This window comes from Chiloscyllium plagiosum, unplaced genomic scaffold (assembly GCF_037043375.1).
Source record: "Chiloscyllium plagiosum isolate Xiang-an unplaced genomic scaffold, Cpla_swu_hap1 HiC_scaffold_7, whole genome shotgun sequence".
Taxonomy (NCBI): Eukaryota; Metazoa; Chordata; class Chondrichthyes; order Orectolobiformes; family Hemiscylliidae; genus Chiloscyllium; species Chiloscyllium plagiosum.
Genome location: NW_028270145.1, coordinates 67491080 through 67507158, shown reverse-complemented (window position 1 = coordinate 67507158; position 16079 = coordinate 67491080). Strand labels below are relative to the sequence as shown.

Here is a 16079-nt window from a genome sequence, read left to right as displayed (position 1 = left end):
TCAGGAATGAGGCTGTGAGCCAAGAGGGTGGTGAGATAAAATATGTGATAAAATATGGTGAGCCCAAAACATCAATTCTCCTGCTCCTCTGATGCTGCCTGACCTGCTGTGCTTTTCCAGCACCACACTCTCGACTGTTGATAAGTATGTCAATGCTTACTCAATTATGGTAGGTGCTTAATCAATATCTCTCGAAAAGTATTTTAACAGAATACACCATAAGACCAGAGGACATTGAATACTGAACATTTAAGACATCATAAGGTAAATCATGTGAATGGAATCAATTCAAAATCTCATTAAAAATAACACTAGTACCACTTTCTACTGCTGAGTCAACTGAAGTCCTAAATCACATGCTTAAAGTGTAAATACAGTTCATTTGTATTAACAAGAATTGAGTGTCAGAGAAGTCACCATTTTAGTATAAATTCCATATATACAAAGGAGAGAAAAGACTTCCAACCAAGCAGTCATGTTTGGTTTAAACTCGAGCTCCAAAAATGAAGGCACAATACGTACTCCAATTTTTATATGGCCTTATAGAAAGAAGAAATGCAAGTCTGGCAGCATGAAATCCCTGGTAATAGATAGTCAATGCGACAGCCAGCCAAAACTGTGAGTTCAGTCATATTCCATCAAGTGGCAAGTACACCTATAACTCTTTTACAAAGAGTGACCATAAACTTTCTCATTGTACTGCATTGTCAACTGGTGAAAGAGAATTGCATGTGTCATGTGTGTAAGCTGCCAGCATTTTATATTGTGATCATAATTGTGCAGAAACCAGTGAAAAACAAGTGAGCTGAATTAGTGCCTGTCCCCTATTCTATAAACCAAGGTTAAAATATTGGCTGAAAACAACAAATGCCAGAGATCACAATGGGTCAGACAACATTCATGGAGAGAGAACAAGCTAACACTTCAAGTCCAGATGACTCTTCATCAGATGAAGGGACTGATGAATTCTGATAAAGAGTCATCTAGACTCGAAGTGTTAGCTTGCTCTCTCTCTGTAGATGCTGTCTCACCCACTGTGATCTTCAGCATTTGTTGTTTTCAGTACAGATTCCAGCACCTGTAGTAATTTGATCCTTAAAATGTTGGCCATGAACTCTCAGTTTCTCTCTCCATAATTGCTATCAGATCTGCTGCATACTTCAAGCATTGTCTGTTTTTATTTCTGAGTTCCATTGTCTGGTGTTTTACTCTTTCATACTGATTTTCCTATTGTCATATTTTCTCCTTTTCATCACTATTCTTTCCATCTACAGTCCCAGAAGTCTAGTACATATACAAGTTATGAAGTTAAGAAGTTGAATGTTAATGCTAAACTGGTACTATAGAATTGCAGTGTTGCAGAAAAAAACAGTTATGCTCTCAAAGGCAACATGCTATAACAGCTTGTCTTTTTTTTAACAAAACTCAATTTGGGTTTTGGTGTGGAATGCACACATCATGGGTACAAAATATAAAGTTTCAAGTGTTTCTGGGAGATGCTAGTATTTTGAATTTTCTTTCCTACAATTCAAACATCTTTTTTATTTCACTGATTTTTATTAGGTAACAACAAGTAAAGTGTTTATCTATATATGAACCACTGCAGATGAAAATATTCGGCGTCAGTAAATGTGTTTATTTCTTTCAGTGTTTTTATTTACATTTCATGTTGATGAAACCACATATTCAACAAACAAAACATGATTCAGGGTTATAATCTTCTAAAATTTTGGTGTTCAATTACAACTAACAATGTTTGAAAATTGACCTCTACAAGTTAAAATTCTGAATTAAACATGAAAAGCCAGACTGGCATAATTATGTTGACAATAGCTTTGTGCTGATAAAGTGAAACTCTTATTAACAACAATCATAATAAACTATTCACTATTACTAAGGATGTATTGCTAAGCATCTTTCCTTAGAAAGCAGGCATTATTGATTTCAGTAAAATTGATATGAAACCAATTGTAGTACCGTTAACACATGAATAGATTTTCAGGCAGAAATATATTTTATTCTTTCTTAGGATATGAGTATCACTTGCTGGGTCAACATTTATTGTCCATCCCTAACTGCCCTTGGAAATGTGGCAGTAAGCCACTACCTTGAAACATTGGAGCCTATGTTGTGTAGATACCAACAGTGCTGTTGGGAAAGAGTTCAAGCGATGACAATGAAGAAATAGCAATCTGTTCCCAAGTGTGACTTTGAGGGAAATTTGTCAGTGATGGTGTTCCGATGCTTTTGCTGCCATTTTCTTTCTAAATGGTGGAGATCATGGGATTTGACAATGATGCCAAAGGACCTTGGTTAATCCCATTTTGTAGATGGTACATACTGTAGTCACTGTGCCTCAGTGCTAGAGGGAGTGAGTGTTGAAGGTTGTGGATGGGGCTCTGATCAAGTGAGGTGCTTTGGCTGGGATAGTGTCAGGAGAAGAAGGGCTCATGCCCGAAACGTCGATTATCCTGCTCCTTGGATGCTGCCTGACCTGCTGCGCTTTTCCAGCAACACATTTTCAGCATTTATCAGCTCCAGCCTGAATATTATCCAGGTCTTGATGCATATGGACTTCAACTGCTTCAGCAGTCATCTCATGAATCCTACTAAAATAAAAACAAAGAACTGTGGATAACATAGAACATAGAACATAGAAAAATACAGCGCAGTACAGGCCCTTTGGCCCTCGGTGTTGCACCGATCCAAGTCCACCTAACCTACACTAGCCCACTATCCTCCATATGCCTATTCAATGCCCGTTTAAATGCCCATAAAGAGGGAGAGTCCACCACTGCTACTGGCAGGGCATTCCATGAACTCACGACTCGCTGAGTAAAGAATCTACCCCTAACATCTGTCCTATACCTACCACCCCTTAATTTAAAGCTATGCCCCCTCGTAATAGCTGACTCCATACGTGGAAAAAGGTTCTCACGGTCAACCCTATCTAAACCCCTAATCATTTTGTACACCTCTACCAAGTCACCCCTAAACCTTCTTTTCTCCAATGAAAACAGCCCCAAGTGCCTCAGCCTTTCCTCATACGATCTTCCTACCATACCAGGCAACATCTTGGTAAACCTCCTCTGCACCCGTTCCAGTGCCTCCACATCCTTCCTATAGTATGGCAACCAAAACTGCACATAATACTCCAGATGCGGCCGTACCAGAGTCTTATACAACTGCAACATGACCTCAGGACTCCGGAACTCAATTCCTCTACCAATAAAAGGACACTGGAACTCAATTCCTCTACCAATAAATGGATAATGGTGATTTGAAGCCACAACAGAAAGTGCTAGCAAAACCCAGCAGTTCTGGCAGTATTGGTAAAGAGAAAAGCAAAGTTAATCTTTTGAGTCTAGTGCCCCTTCGTCAGAACTGAAAGTGGCTGGGAAAGGGTGGTGTTTACATTGATAGTGAGGTGGGATAGAGGTGGGGGGTGGGTGGGGGAGGAAGTCAGTAGAATAAATGGAGACTGGCACAGGATAATGCTGTTATGAGGAAAATGGTGAAAAGCAGGAAGTGGCATGCTCACACCATGTGCAACTTGTAAATCGGAAGAGGCTGTTGGATCAGGAGAAAGAGAAAGGGGATTAGATAAATGACGCCATCTGGTTCAATGCTTTGAATTTCTTCACTGACCATGGTCTTATTGATGGCTGCTCCAATAATGGCAAACACCATCTTCCACAGATGGAATAATAAATTCTAATAGATTCTATTCCCTTGCTAGCTGCAACATCTGGTCTAGTCAAAAGACACCCATTTTTTGAGAGGTACAGAGACAGCATGGTGGCTCAGTGGAGAGCATGAGTCTGCCTCACAGTACCAGGGACCCGAATTCAATTCCAGCCTTGGACGATTGTCTGTGTGGAATTTGTACATTCTCCAAATGTCTGCATGGGTTTCCCCCAGGTGCTCCAGTTTCCACAAACAATCCAAAGATTAGGTGGATTAGCAAGTTTTGAGAAGATTTGTAGCTCAGGCTGAGGTTCTGGATATAGGTTTGTTCACTGAGCTGGAAGGTTCGTTTTCAGACATTTTGTCACCATATCTTCAATGAGCCTCCCCATGAAGCACTTTCTATTTATATGTTTGAGTTTCCTTGGGTTGTGATGTCAAAACAATTGTTGTTAGAGTTCTGGTTGGAATCTATGTTTCTAGGAATTCTCGTGCATGTCTCTGTTTGGCTTGTCCTAGGATGGATGTGTTGTCCCAGTCGAAGTGACGTCCTTCCTCATCTGTATGTAAGGTTACTAGTAAGAGTGCATCATGTCTTTTTATGGCTAGTTGATGTTCATGTATCCTGGTGGATATATAGATGCATATAAAACTAACCACCAGGAGACATGCACATCAACTAGCCACAAAAAGACATGATGCACTCTTATTAGTGTCCTTACATTCGGATGAGAAAGGGTACCACTTTGACTGGGAGAACACAATCATCCTAGGACAACTAAAACAGAGACATGCACGAGAATTCCTAGAAGCATAGCATTCTAACCAGAACTCTGTCAGCAAATAAATTGACTTGGATCCCATTTACCATTCCCTGAGAAAAAGAACAGGAAATGACATCATCATAAGAAATGACATCACTACAGGAAATGATATCACTGACCCAAGGAAGCCCAAACATATAAATAGAAAGCGGGTTACACCTCCAGTGCTTCATCCTGAGGCTCACTGAAGATGTTACCTAGTATGATGATGAAACAGCTGAAAACAAACCTTTGAGCTCAGTAAACCAACCTACATCCAATAGGTGGATTAGCTGTGCTAAATTGTCCATAGTGTCTAGGAATGTGCAGGTGAGGTGGATTAGCCATGGTAAATGTGGGATTGCAAGGATAAGGTGGGGGAGGGGGGTGTGGTGGCTGGGTCTGGGTGTGATGCTCTTCTTCCAAGTGTCGGTGTGGACTCAAAGGGGCAAATGGCCTCCTTCCACACTGTGGGGATTCTATGTTTCTATAATGCAGCCCTCACTCTTGCCCAATCTTGCAAGAGCAAAGGGTGGTGTGATGCATTTGGTTAATGAGGGTGTCGTAGCATCTGAGAGTCTTAGAGCATGCTGTCTCCCTGATTGCATTGTAAGTCACTCTTCTAGTAGGTCAGATTATATTCTGTAGCTGCTTGCAACATTTGGTATAGTCAAAATACATTCTTGCTTTGAGAAGTGCAGGCAAGGTTGAAAACATATTAGCCTCAGACAACCTGGAGGTTCCTGTTGAATTGAGCAGTCAGTCAACAGTATGTTTAGTACTAGGCTGCATGCTATTTATGGAAAGTTCCTATGCTGCTTGCATTGGAATTGTTAACCAAGGGTTATCAATGAGTCAAGCCTTTGTATCACTTGAGGCCATTCAGCCCAACATGTTAATACTGGCCCTCTGTAAAATAGTTCAGTCTGTCCCATTTCCCCATCCTATCACTGTAGCTGTGAAAGTTTATTTACCACAAATGTGCTTCCAATGTCCTTTTTATAAGAACTATTGCCTCCACTTCCACCACCTTGATAGACACTAAGTTTCACGTCATTTCTCTGTAATAAATTTCTTCTTCACATCCCCCTGTATGTTTTGGCCAAAACATTAAACCTGTGTTTCTTAACCCTTCAACTGAAAAGGACAATTTACTGTGCCCACCTTATCAAAATCTATCATGATTTTGTTCTGATCTGACAAATCCTTTCAAACTCTTTTGCTCTGACTCCAAACCAGCCATGTAGCTACAATTTCTTGACCCTGAGCCCAAGTTGATAAAGCTTTGCTGTATCGTCTCAAGGATACTCACATTGTTCCTAAATATATAGTGATCAGACCTAGATCCAATACTGTAGTTGTGGTTTAACCAAAACATTGCAAAAATTAACTGTAAAAAAGCTTCATGTGTATAAAGGTTTGCTTCGGCCACAACTGGAACACCATGTGTTGTCCTTGCTGTCTCACCATTGTAATTATGTGATTGCACTGGAGGAGGTACAGAGGAGATTTACCAAGATGTTCCCTGAGTTGGAGCATTTTAGCTATGCAGAGAAGCTGGGATAATTTTCTTTAGAGCAGAGAAGGCTGAGGGGTTTCCTGACTTAGGTACTTAAAGATTGGAGGGGTATGGCCAGGGTAGATAGGAATAGCTGTTCCCCTTAGTTAAAGGAACAGTTTTGAAGAACAAAACCAGGACAAAATACACCACTTAAAGATATATTATCATCATGGTTTTATCGCTTCAGTTACACTGGCTGATCTCTTTGCTGGATATGTTGTTAATCAGCCTAGCATTTCCAGGTTACACTATTGGTGGAAATCTCACATCTTTGATCTAAATCAGCTCAGTGTCATGGAAGGTTCAGTGGAAATCAACCCATTAGAAGTTTAAATAATGGGCAATTTCAGTGCAAGTATGTTTCTGAAGTTTCCTGACTCACAGCTCTCAACTTAAATTCCAACTTCAATGCAATGATATCAATACAGGAAGACTTTGGTATATGAAATATCCATACAAATCCATATTATTCTGTTTCAGACAGTATTTCAGTGTCAAATAGAAATGAGTAGTCATACACCAGTGACAGATGCTTATGAGTAATTCATATAAGTTTAACTTAAATTCCATTTTAAATATTCATTCTCAGGATGTGGGCATTGCTGGTGAGGCCAGAATTTATTGTTCATCCCTAGTTTCCTTGCAAATGACTGCTTTCTTGAAGGTGCACCTACATGATGTGAATTGCGGTTAGAACGTAGATTTCCCCTGGGTGCTCCAGTTTCCTTCTACAATGCAAAAATGTGCAGGCGAGGTGGATTGGTCATGCTGAATTGACCATAGCATTCAAGGATTGCAGGCAAGGGAATTAGCCAAAGGAAATGTAGGGTTATAGGGATAGGGTAGGGGGGTGAATTTGGGTGGGATGCTTTTCGGAGGGTTGGACACGATGGACCGAATGGACTGTAGAGATTATATCCTATAATTGATTTTGCCCAGTTGCATGTTGAGGGAACTGAAATACCCTATATAGTAAATACATCAATGATAAACTTGTTGCAGCAACTGTTTGGCACTCATTTACAAAGTTAACGTGTTTGGAAAAGGCAAATATCCTTGTAAGTTTACAACTGTATTTCATACGGAAATTTTCAAATAACTTGCAAAAGTCTATGCTTTCAATGAGCTGAATGAGCCGACTGCAGTTGATGCATGACTTTGGTTATAGGCTTAAAGATTCTAATTTTTTTTAGTGGAAAAATATAATTTATTGAAATAAGCTTTACTATTGGCTCCTTAAAAAGCATTAACAAATTTGACGTCACTGTTTTAGCACAGAAATGAGGAGAATTGTTTTCTGTGATGGTTATACAAATTTGGAACTCTCTGCTTCAGATTTGGGGTAATTGAATATTTTTAAAGCAAAGATGGATTTTAGGTAGCAAAGGAAATCAATGTTTGTTAGGAGCAGATAGAAAAGCAGAATTGGAAACACAAACAGATCATCCATGATCATATTGAATGGGAAAGCAGGCTCAATGGGCTGAATGGTCTACTTCAGCTCAATAACTTATACATTTGTAATTTCCTATTGAATGTGCTCATGTAACTCAATTAATATGATAAATATACAGGCAAATAGACAAACAAAATTATTACTAAAGCTAAAAATAATGGACGGCTATGAAGAAACTAGATATGATAATGAATATCACTATGAATTGTACAGCCATGCAGATAAAATAACATTTCTCAACTTTTATTAGGAAACATGGTCCAAAATAGGAATACTGTGATTTGTGTTATTGTGACACTTTACAACATCTGGTGACTAACTGTTGGCTAAATCAGATGTGTAATACAAATTCTAAATCATCTTCCAAAATCATAAAACAAAGACTATACTGCATGCTGCCTTGAAAAGTATTCAACTCTATAAAGGTGAACTTGTAAACCACTGAGGTTTGAGTAAAAATGTTGAATCTCAAATCAAAAGATTGTTGTACTTTATAAGCACAATTTGACAGTGTAAATCAGATAAGTGTGTCCTGCAGACATATCTTAAAGATACACAATGAGCATGAAGATAGCTACGTCTACAACTCATCAGTCAGACATGTAACAGAATCAGATGAAGCAAATTACTCCTATTACAATTTCTGTCCATGATTCTCACCATTCATTTCAAAAGTGAATGTTAACAAGAGGAATTCTCTGTACCTCTGTGAAACCATAAGAAAATCTGTTGAAATTCATAAATCTAACATAAGCAATTTTAAAGTGTTCTGAAATGGTTTTCCTATCCACCTTTTAGTGTTCGAACAACATTATACAACAATCCATCATCAATTCCCTGATGAGGACTTCTTTGTTATTTAGACAAATATAACTTACCATTCACAAAGCCAAAAACCGAGAGTACAAATTGCATTGTTATTCATTCTCAGCCATGGATCTTATTCAGTCTGTCTTGGAGATATTGACCTACTTTTCTTTTCTATTATTTAGGATCAACATTTTTGTGCAACACTCATATAATTCCAGTGAAAAATGAAGAAGGTGTGGTCATAATGTTCATCATAAACTTTGAATTTGTGGATGAGGAGAAATGCTTACAGTCTCCAGACAGCTTAAATCACATGTCGCCAACCAAAGACTCGCGTAAGTGTCCCTTTAATTATGCCAGTCATTGAACTTGAACTACAGACACTAATAATTTACTTTTATGAGATGTATCAGGTAGAAGCAAGTTTCTATGATTACTTTCTTTGTGTTTCAGTGATCACTGCCTCTGTAACAGAATCAGATGAAACAAATTACTCCTATTACAATTTCTGTCCAGGAGTGTTAGAAATTAAAAGTAGGAGTGCTAGTTCATTTTCCATGAACGAGAATAGAAGAGATCTTTTCCTAGAATAGAAACATTAAAAGTAATTGTGGTACTTTATTTGAACCCTGTCATTCACTGAGGAATTGAACCAAGACCCTTTGTTGCATACTAGACTACAGATATTTTAATCAACCTGCTTCGACATGTTTTGACACATAGTCTGGGATAGGTGAGAGACTGTGAGCTCAGTCCTAATGATGGGCTCTGGCCTGAAACAGCGATTTTCCTGCTTCTTGGATGCTGCCTTACCTGATGTGCTTTTCCAGCAACATACTCTCAACTGAAATAAGTGAAACATGAGCACAGATCTTTTGGCCCAGAGGTAGAGACAATACTTCATGCAAGAGCCCTCATGCTAGACTAGATGATCAGGCCTTGAAGAAGCTGATAGAAATGACATGGCATGAAGTAACTCTTGCCCCATGAGTCAGATAGTTGCAGCTTCAAGTGCTGCAGCATATGAGGTGAGACATTAAACCAAGGAACCAGCTGACCCCCTAGGGGGCACAGAAAATCTAATGCCCCATTTTGAAGAATGTTAAGGTAGCTATCCCCAGGTTGCCAACATTTATCACTCAACAAAATAAACTAGGAGGAGGTATTGGGTAAGCTGTCTATATTTTAAGTTAATAAGGGAGCAGAACTGGATGAATTGAATCCAAAGTGCTAAGCAAGTAGAAATTGAAAAACGCCTGGCCAGAACTTTTCAATCTTCCTTAGCCTCATAGGAGAAGTCATGGCCTAGTGATATTGTGGCTGGACTGTTAATCCCAAAACCTAGATAATGTTCTGCAGACCCAGGTTTGAATCCTGCTACAGCAAATGGTGGAGTCTGAATTCAATAAAAGTTTGAGGAATTAAGAGTCTGGTGATAACCTTGAATTTGTTGTTGATTGTCAGGAAAAACCCGTCTGGTTCACTAATGTCTTTTAGGAAGGAAAATGCCATTCTTACCTGGTCTGGACTACATGTGATTCCAGACCCACAGCAAAGTAGCTGACTCTTAAACTGCCCTCTGGGAAATTAGGGATGGCAATAAATGCTGTCCTAGCTAGTGTTGCCCCCATCCTGTGAATTAGTAAAAAAATGGCGGTTACAGGTGGTTGCAAGCATTCACCTATTGTGAGTGTAAGGACACTATTCTTGCCAATATGTGTTAATGACTTGGTATAAGTATACAGGGTATAATTTTTAAATGTCTGAAGCATACAAAACTTGTAAATATAGTGAACTGTAAGGAGGAAATGCAGAAGTCAAGAGGACAGACTCGAGTTGATAGAATGGGTAGACAAGTGGCAGATAAAATTAAATTTTACAAAGTGAGGTCATTCATTTTGAAAGAAAGACTGCAAAGAGGCAATATAAAGTGAAAATACATTTGCAAGGTAGCTAGGAGCAGAGAGCCCTGCTTTATATGCATATAAAATATTGAATTTGACAAGACAAGTAAAATATCCTGGCTTTTATCAGTAGGGACATGAAGTATAAAAGCAAGGAAGTTATGATAAGCTTGTATAAAATATTGCATCAACCACAACTGGAATAGAGTACCCATTTCTGGGCACCACACTTAGGGACGACATATTAGAAAGTATGCAGAAAAGTTGCACAATAATGATTCAAGGGATCAAAATGTTAGCTATGTGGATAAATAGGAAAAGTTGTTTGCTGTAGAGAAAGGATTTGTTTAGATTAGATTACTTACAGTGTGGAAACAGGCCCTTCGGCCCAACAAGTCCACACCGACCCACCAAAGTGCACCCACCCAGACCCATTCCCCTACACTTACCCCTGCACCGAACACTACGGGCAATTTAGCATGGCCAATTCACCTAACCTGCACATCTTTGGACTGTGGGAGGAAACCGGAGCACCCGGAGGAAACCCACGCAGACACGGGGAGAATGTGCAAACTCCACACAGTCAGTCGCCTGAGGCGGGAATTGAACCCAGGTCTCTGGCGCTGTGAGGCAGCAGTGCTAACCACTGTGCCACCGTGCCGCCCGTTGTCTGAGATGATTGTGGAAACAGGTTCAACTGAGAAATTTAGAAGAAACTTGAATTGTTTTCTGAAAAAGAAGAATGTACAGGGGTATGGGCAGATGGTGGGAGAGTAACAGTAGTGAAGTTGCTCCTGACAGAAAATTGGCATACACATAATGGGCTGAATGGTCTCCTTCTGTGCCACAATCATTTTATGATTTTATGACCGTACAAGAGCACACTAAATTAAAAATAAGTTGTCTGATTGTTATTACATTAATATTATGAAAGGTCAATTTATATAAATGCCAAAAGAAAAAATTCTGGAAAATCTCAGCAGATCTGGCAACATCTGTAAGGAGAGAAAATAGCTGATGTTTCGAGTCTAACTGACCCTTTGTCAAAGCTAAAAAAAGGGAGAAATAGGGAGGTATTTATATGAGGCTGAGAGAAGACGAGTCATGGCTCCAAAAGCAAAGGTAGCAGTAAAGAGGTGATAATGACAATGCATGGAGAAATTATAGGGAGATTAGGAGCTGTGAATGACCAAAATGGAAGCCAGTGCTATATGACAAAATATGTGGGGGATGGGGGGGGGGGGAGGGGTGAAGCAGAGGCAAAATGGAAGGGTAGCAAAGGGGGAAGAGGAGAGGAAAAAGGCGTTGAGAGAGTGGGGAGCGAGAGAAAGAGAGACAGTCAAGAAATAAGAGGTACAGAACAATGAAAAAAATAAATAAAATAAATGAAATAAAATTACGGAGCAGAATGAAAGCAGAGGGGTCGAGATGGGATAATCATCTGAAGTTGAACTCTTCCCCCTTTGCTACCCTTCTCTCCTGTTTTCCATTTTGCCTCTGCTTCACCCATCCCCCACATATTTTGTCACATAGCACTGGTTTCCATCTTGGTCATTCCCAGCTCCTAATCTCCCTATAATCTCTCCATGCACTGCCATTATCACCTCTTTACAGCTACTTTTGCTTCTGGAGCCATGACTCGCTTTCTCTCAGCCTAATATAAATACCTCCCTATTTCTCCCTTTTTTTAAGCTTTGACAAAGGGTCAGTTAGACTTGAAACATCAGCTCTTTTCTCTCCTTATAGATGCTGCCAGAGCTGCTGAGATTTTCTCGTTTGGTTGCAGATTCCAGCATCTGCCGTAATTTACTTTAACCCAATGTATATAAATAGGTTGGTTTTGTATCCTACATTACATTTACTGTGGGCAGAATCTTGTTGTGGTGTCATGGGTCTTACCTGCCAGCAACACACTGCACAGACTCCTTTCAGGAAGGTCCACCAAACCACATTTAGATTAGGCAGTAGAAAGGGCATCTGTCAGTATTCTACTGGCATCATAGCGGTGGAAGCACCACCCAGTGAGAGATACAAGCCAATCAGAGGGTAGCAGCTTTTGCACTCAGCCGTGCCACTGAGGGGACTGTGATTGCTTGAGAGGGAAGTGCACCAAAGTCTCAGGTGTGGTTAGGTGGCCAGGAGGAGAAATGGCTAAAAAAAATTGGGTTAAGAACTAAAATCAAGCATGCTGAGAACTTTGGTCAAGCTAGTTCAAAGTCTGACCTCAATTAAACCTCCAGCCAGGGTATATTGTGAGCTGTAATGAAAGCTGTGACCTGCAGTTTCCTGTGTTGACCAACCAAAGGAGGTGTCATTGTGGCCTGCTAGACAAACTGACACCATATTACCTCATATGGAGAATAGTTTGTGGCTGTTTATGACTTTGTATAATCATTTGGGTGTTGTTTACCAGTAAATATCTTGGCTGGGATTGAATGGTATGATCAGGTTTGGTCAGTTCATTGGCTGAGTACCAGAGACACGTTTTGAGATAAAAGTTACCAGCACAAAGGATTTTGCATGAGTGAGCCATCGAGACTGACATTTGAGAACTATGTGCCATGAAGTTATCTTCAGAGAAAACAAAGAACCATGAGGCAAGATTTACACCAAAAGCAAAAGTTGATCACTTTACTCGAATCAGGATGTTATTTGTTTCAAGCCAAACTTGCAGAGTTAAAGTGATGATTAAGGCTAAGTGTGAATTAAGTTAAAGTAAGGTAAAGTGAAGTTAAAAGAGTGAGTTAAGGTTGAAGTTAGATGAAGTAAGAGATATGTGTTACAATGAATGTATGTTTTATATTGAGCATTGGTACTCAAAGAGTTACATTAAAAAAAGGTTTCTTTAAGTAAAATCTGAGTAGACTTCCTGTCTTTTGTCTGATGTGATTTGATTTATTGCTGTCACATGTACAGAGATACAGTGAAAAGTGTTGTTTTACATGCTATACAGGCAGATCGTATGAATACAAAGTGCACTAGGGTCGCAGAACAGAGTGAAGAATACAGTGTTAGAGCTGCAGAAAAGGTGCAGAGAAAGAGAATAACATTAATAGTTGAGAGGTCTATTCAAAAGTCTGATAACAGCAGGGAAGAAGCTGTTCTTGAATTTGTTTGTATTTGTCTTCAAACTTTTATATCCTGTGCCCAATGGAAGAGAGTACTAACAGGGTAGGAGGGCTCTTTGACTATGTTGGTTGCTTCGCTGAGAAAGTGGGAAGTATAGATGGAGTCAATGGATGGAAGGTTGGTTTACGTGACAGAATGGGTTGCATTTACAACTCTCTGTAGTTTCTTGCAGTCTTGGGAAGAGCAGTTGCCATAGTTGTGATTTATCTGGATAGGATGCTTTCTATGCTGCATGTATAAAATTTGGTAAGAGTCTTTGTGGACATGTAAAATTTCCTTAGCGTCCTGAGGAAGTAGAGACATTGTTGTGCTTTCTCAATGTGGATGGACCAGGACAGATTGTTCTGGATCAGTGGTGCTGGAAGAGCACAGCAATTCAGGCAGCATCCGAGGACAGGCAAAATCGATGTTTCGGGCAAAAGCCCTTCATCAGGAATAAAGGCAGAGAGCCTGAAGTGTGGAGAGATAAGCTAGAGGATGGTGGGGGTGGGGAGAAAGTAGCATAGAGTACAATAGGTGAGTGGGGGAGGAGATGAAGGTGATAGGTCAGGGAGGAGAGGGTGGAGTGGATAGGTGGAAAAGGAGCTGGGCAGGTCGGACAAGTCCAGACAAGTCAAGGGGACAGTGTTGAGCTGGAGGTTAGAAACTAGGATGAGGTGGGGGAAGGGGAAATGAGGAAGCTGTTGAAGTCCACATTGATGCCCTGGGGTTGAAGTGTTCCGAGGCGGAAGATGAGGTGTTCTTCTTCCATGCGTCTGGTGGTGAGGGAGCGGCGGTGGAGGAGGCCCAGCACCTCCATATCCTCAGCAGAGTGGGAGGGGGAGTTGAAATGTTGGGCCACGGGGCGGTTTGGTTGATTGGTGCGGGTGTCTCGGAGATGTTCCCTAAAGCGCTCTGCTAGGAGGCGCCCAGTCTCCCCAATGTAGAGGAGACCGCATCGGGAGCAACGGATACAATAAATGATATTAGTGGATTTGCAGGTAAAACTTTGATGGATGTGGAAGGCTCCTTTAGGGCCTTGGATGGAGGTGAGGGAGGAGGTGTGGGCACAGGTTTTACAGTTCCTGCAGGTGGCAGGGGAAAGTGCCAGGATGGGAGGGTGGGTCGTAGGGGGGCATGGACCTGACCAGATAGTCACGGAGGGAACGGTCTTTGCGGAAGGTGGAGAGGGGTGGGGAGGGAAATATATCCCTGGTGGTGGGGTCTGTTTGGAGGTGGCGGAAATGTCGGCAGATGATTTGGTTTATGAGAAGGTTGGAAGGGTGGAAGGTGAGCACCAGGGGCGTTCTGTCCTTGTTGTGGTTGGAGGGGTTGGGTCTGAGGGCGGAGGTGCGGGATGTGGACGAGATGTGTTGGAGGGCATCTTTAACCACGTGGGAAGGGAAATTGCGGTCTCTAAAGAAGGAGGCCATCTGGTGTGTTCTATGGTGGAACTGGTCCTCCTGGGAGCTGATACGGCAGAGGCGGAGCAATTGGGAATACGGGATGGCATTTTTGCAAGAGATAGGGTGGGAAGAGGTGTAATCCAGGTAGCTGTGGGAGTCGGTGGGTTTGTAGAAAATGTCAGTGTCAAGTCGGTCGTCACTGATGGAGATGGAGAAGTCCAGGAAAGGGAGGGAGATGGTCCAGGTAAATTTAAGGTCAGGGTGGAATGTGTTGATGAAGTTGATGAATTGCTCAACCTCCTCGCGGGAGCACGAGGTGGCGCCAATGCAGTCATCAATGTAGCAGAGGAAGAGGTGGGGAGTGGTGCCGGTGTAATTACGGAAGATCAACTGTTCTACGTAGCCAACAAAGAGACAGACATAGCTGGGGCCCATACGTGTGCCCATGGCTACCCCTTTGGTCTGGAGGAAGTGGGAGGATTCAAAGGAGAAATTGTTAAGGGTGAGGACCAGTTCGGCCAAACGAATGAGAGTGTCGGTGGAAAGGTACTGTTGGGAACGTCTGGAGAGGAAAAAATGGAGGGCAGATTGTTGATGAGCATCTCTCAGGAACTTAACGCTTTCAACCATCTTCATCTCAGCACCATTGAAGCAGATAGGAGTGTGCCCTTTACTCCACTTCCTGAAGTTGATAACCAGATCCTTCATTTTGCTGACATTGTGGGAGAGATTGTTGTCTTTAAACCATACCACTAAGAACTCAATCTCTTTCCTGTACTCTGTCTCATTGTTGTTTGAGATTCAACTTACAATGGTGGTAAGCTGACCTGTAAATGGAATTGGGGCAGAAGTTGGCCACACAGTCATGAGTGTATAAGGAGGACAGTAGTGGTCTTGTTGAGGATTATCGTGGAGGAAGTGTTGTCACCTATTCTATCACACAATACCTGGGTAAAAGATTTCAATATTCTATTAGGGTAATACAGAGTTGTAAAGCAATCCGGGTCATGGGTAAATCCTGTGGAGCAGGGATTTTTCAGGTGGGAGTTGTGGAGAGTGGGGCCTGACATTTGGAAGTAAGGGCATGGGATGGCTTTTAGCAGGTTCCCCTCCTCTCCTTCATCAATTTCCTCAATCGGCACTGATTGCCTTTGACCGACGGGCTTGTCCCACTCCCGAACTCACTCCTGCTGAGGCATTAGTAGCTGAATTAGTTGTTGTATGGTGGAATTTCCTTAGCCTCCTGAGGGAGTTGAGGCAGTGTTGTGCTTTCTCAATGTAATGGATGAGGACCGATTATTAGTGATCATCACTCCCAAGAACTTGATGCTGTCACCTCAGCAT

The 16079-nt window shown here is 41.3% G+C and overlaps 1 protein-coding gene across 1 annotated transcript in view; it reads left to right on the top strand.

Annotated features, from left to right (window-relative positions):
- Positions 1-16079, top strand: part of LOC122551638 (voltage-gated inwardly rectifying potassium channel KCNH7-like) — a 470988-nt gene that overhangs the window by 219311 nt on the left and 235598 nt on the right. Inside the window, exon 3 of the mRNA XM_043693875.2 lies at positions 8500-8652. Coding sequence (XP_043549810.2) covers positions 8500-8652 — 153 coding nt within the window. The remainder of the gene's footprint in view (positions 1-8499; positions 8653-16079) is intronic.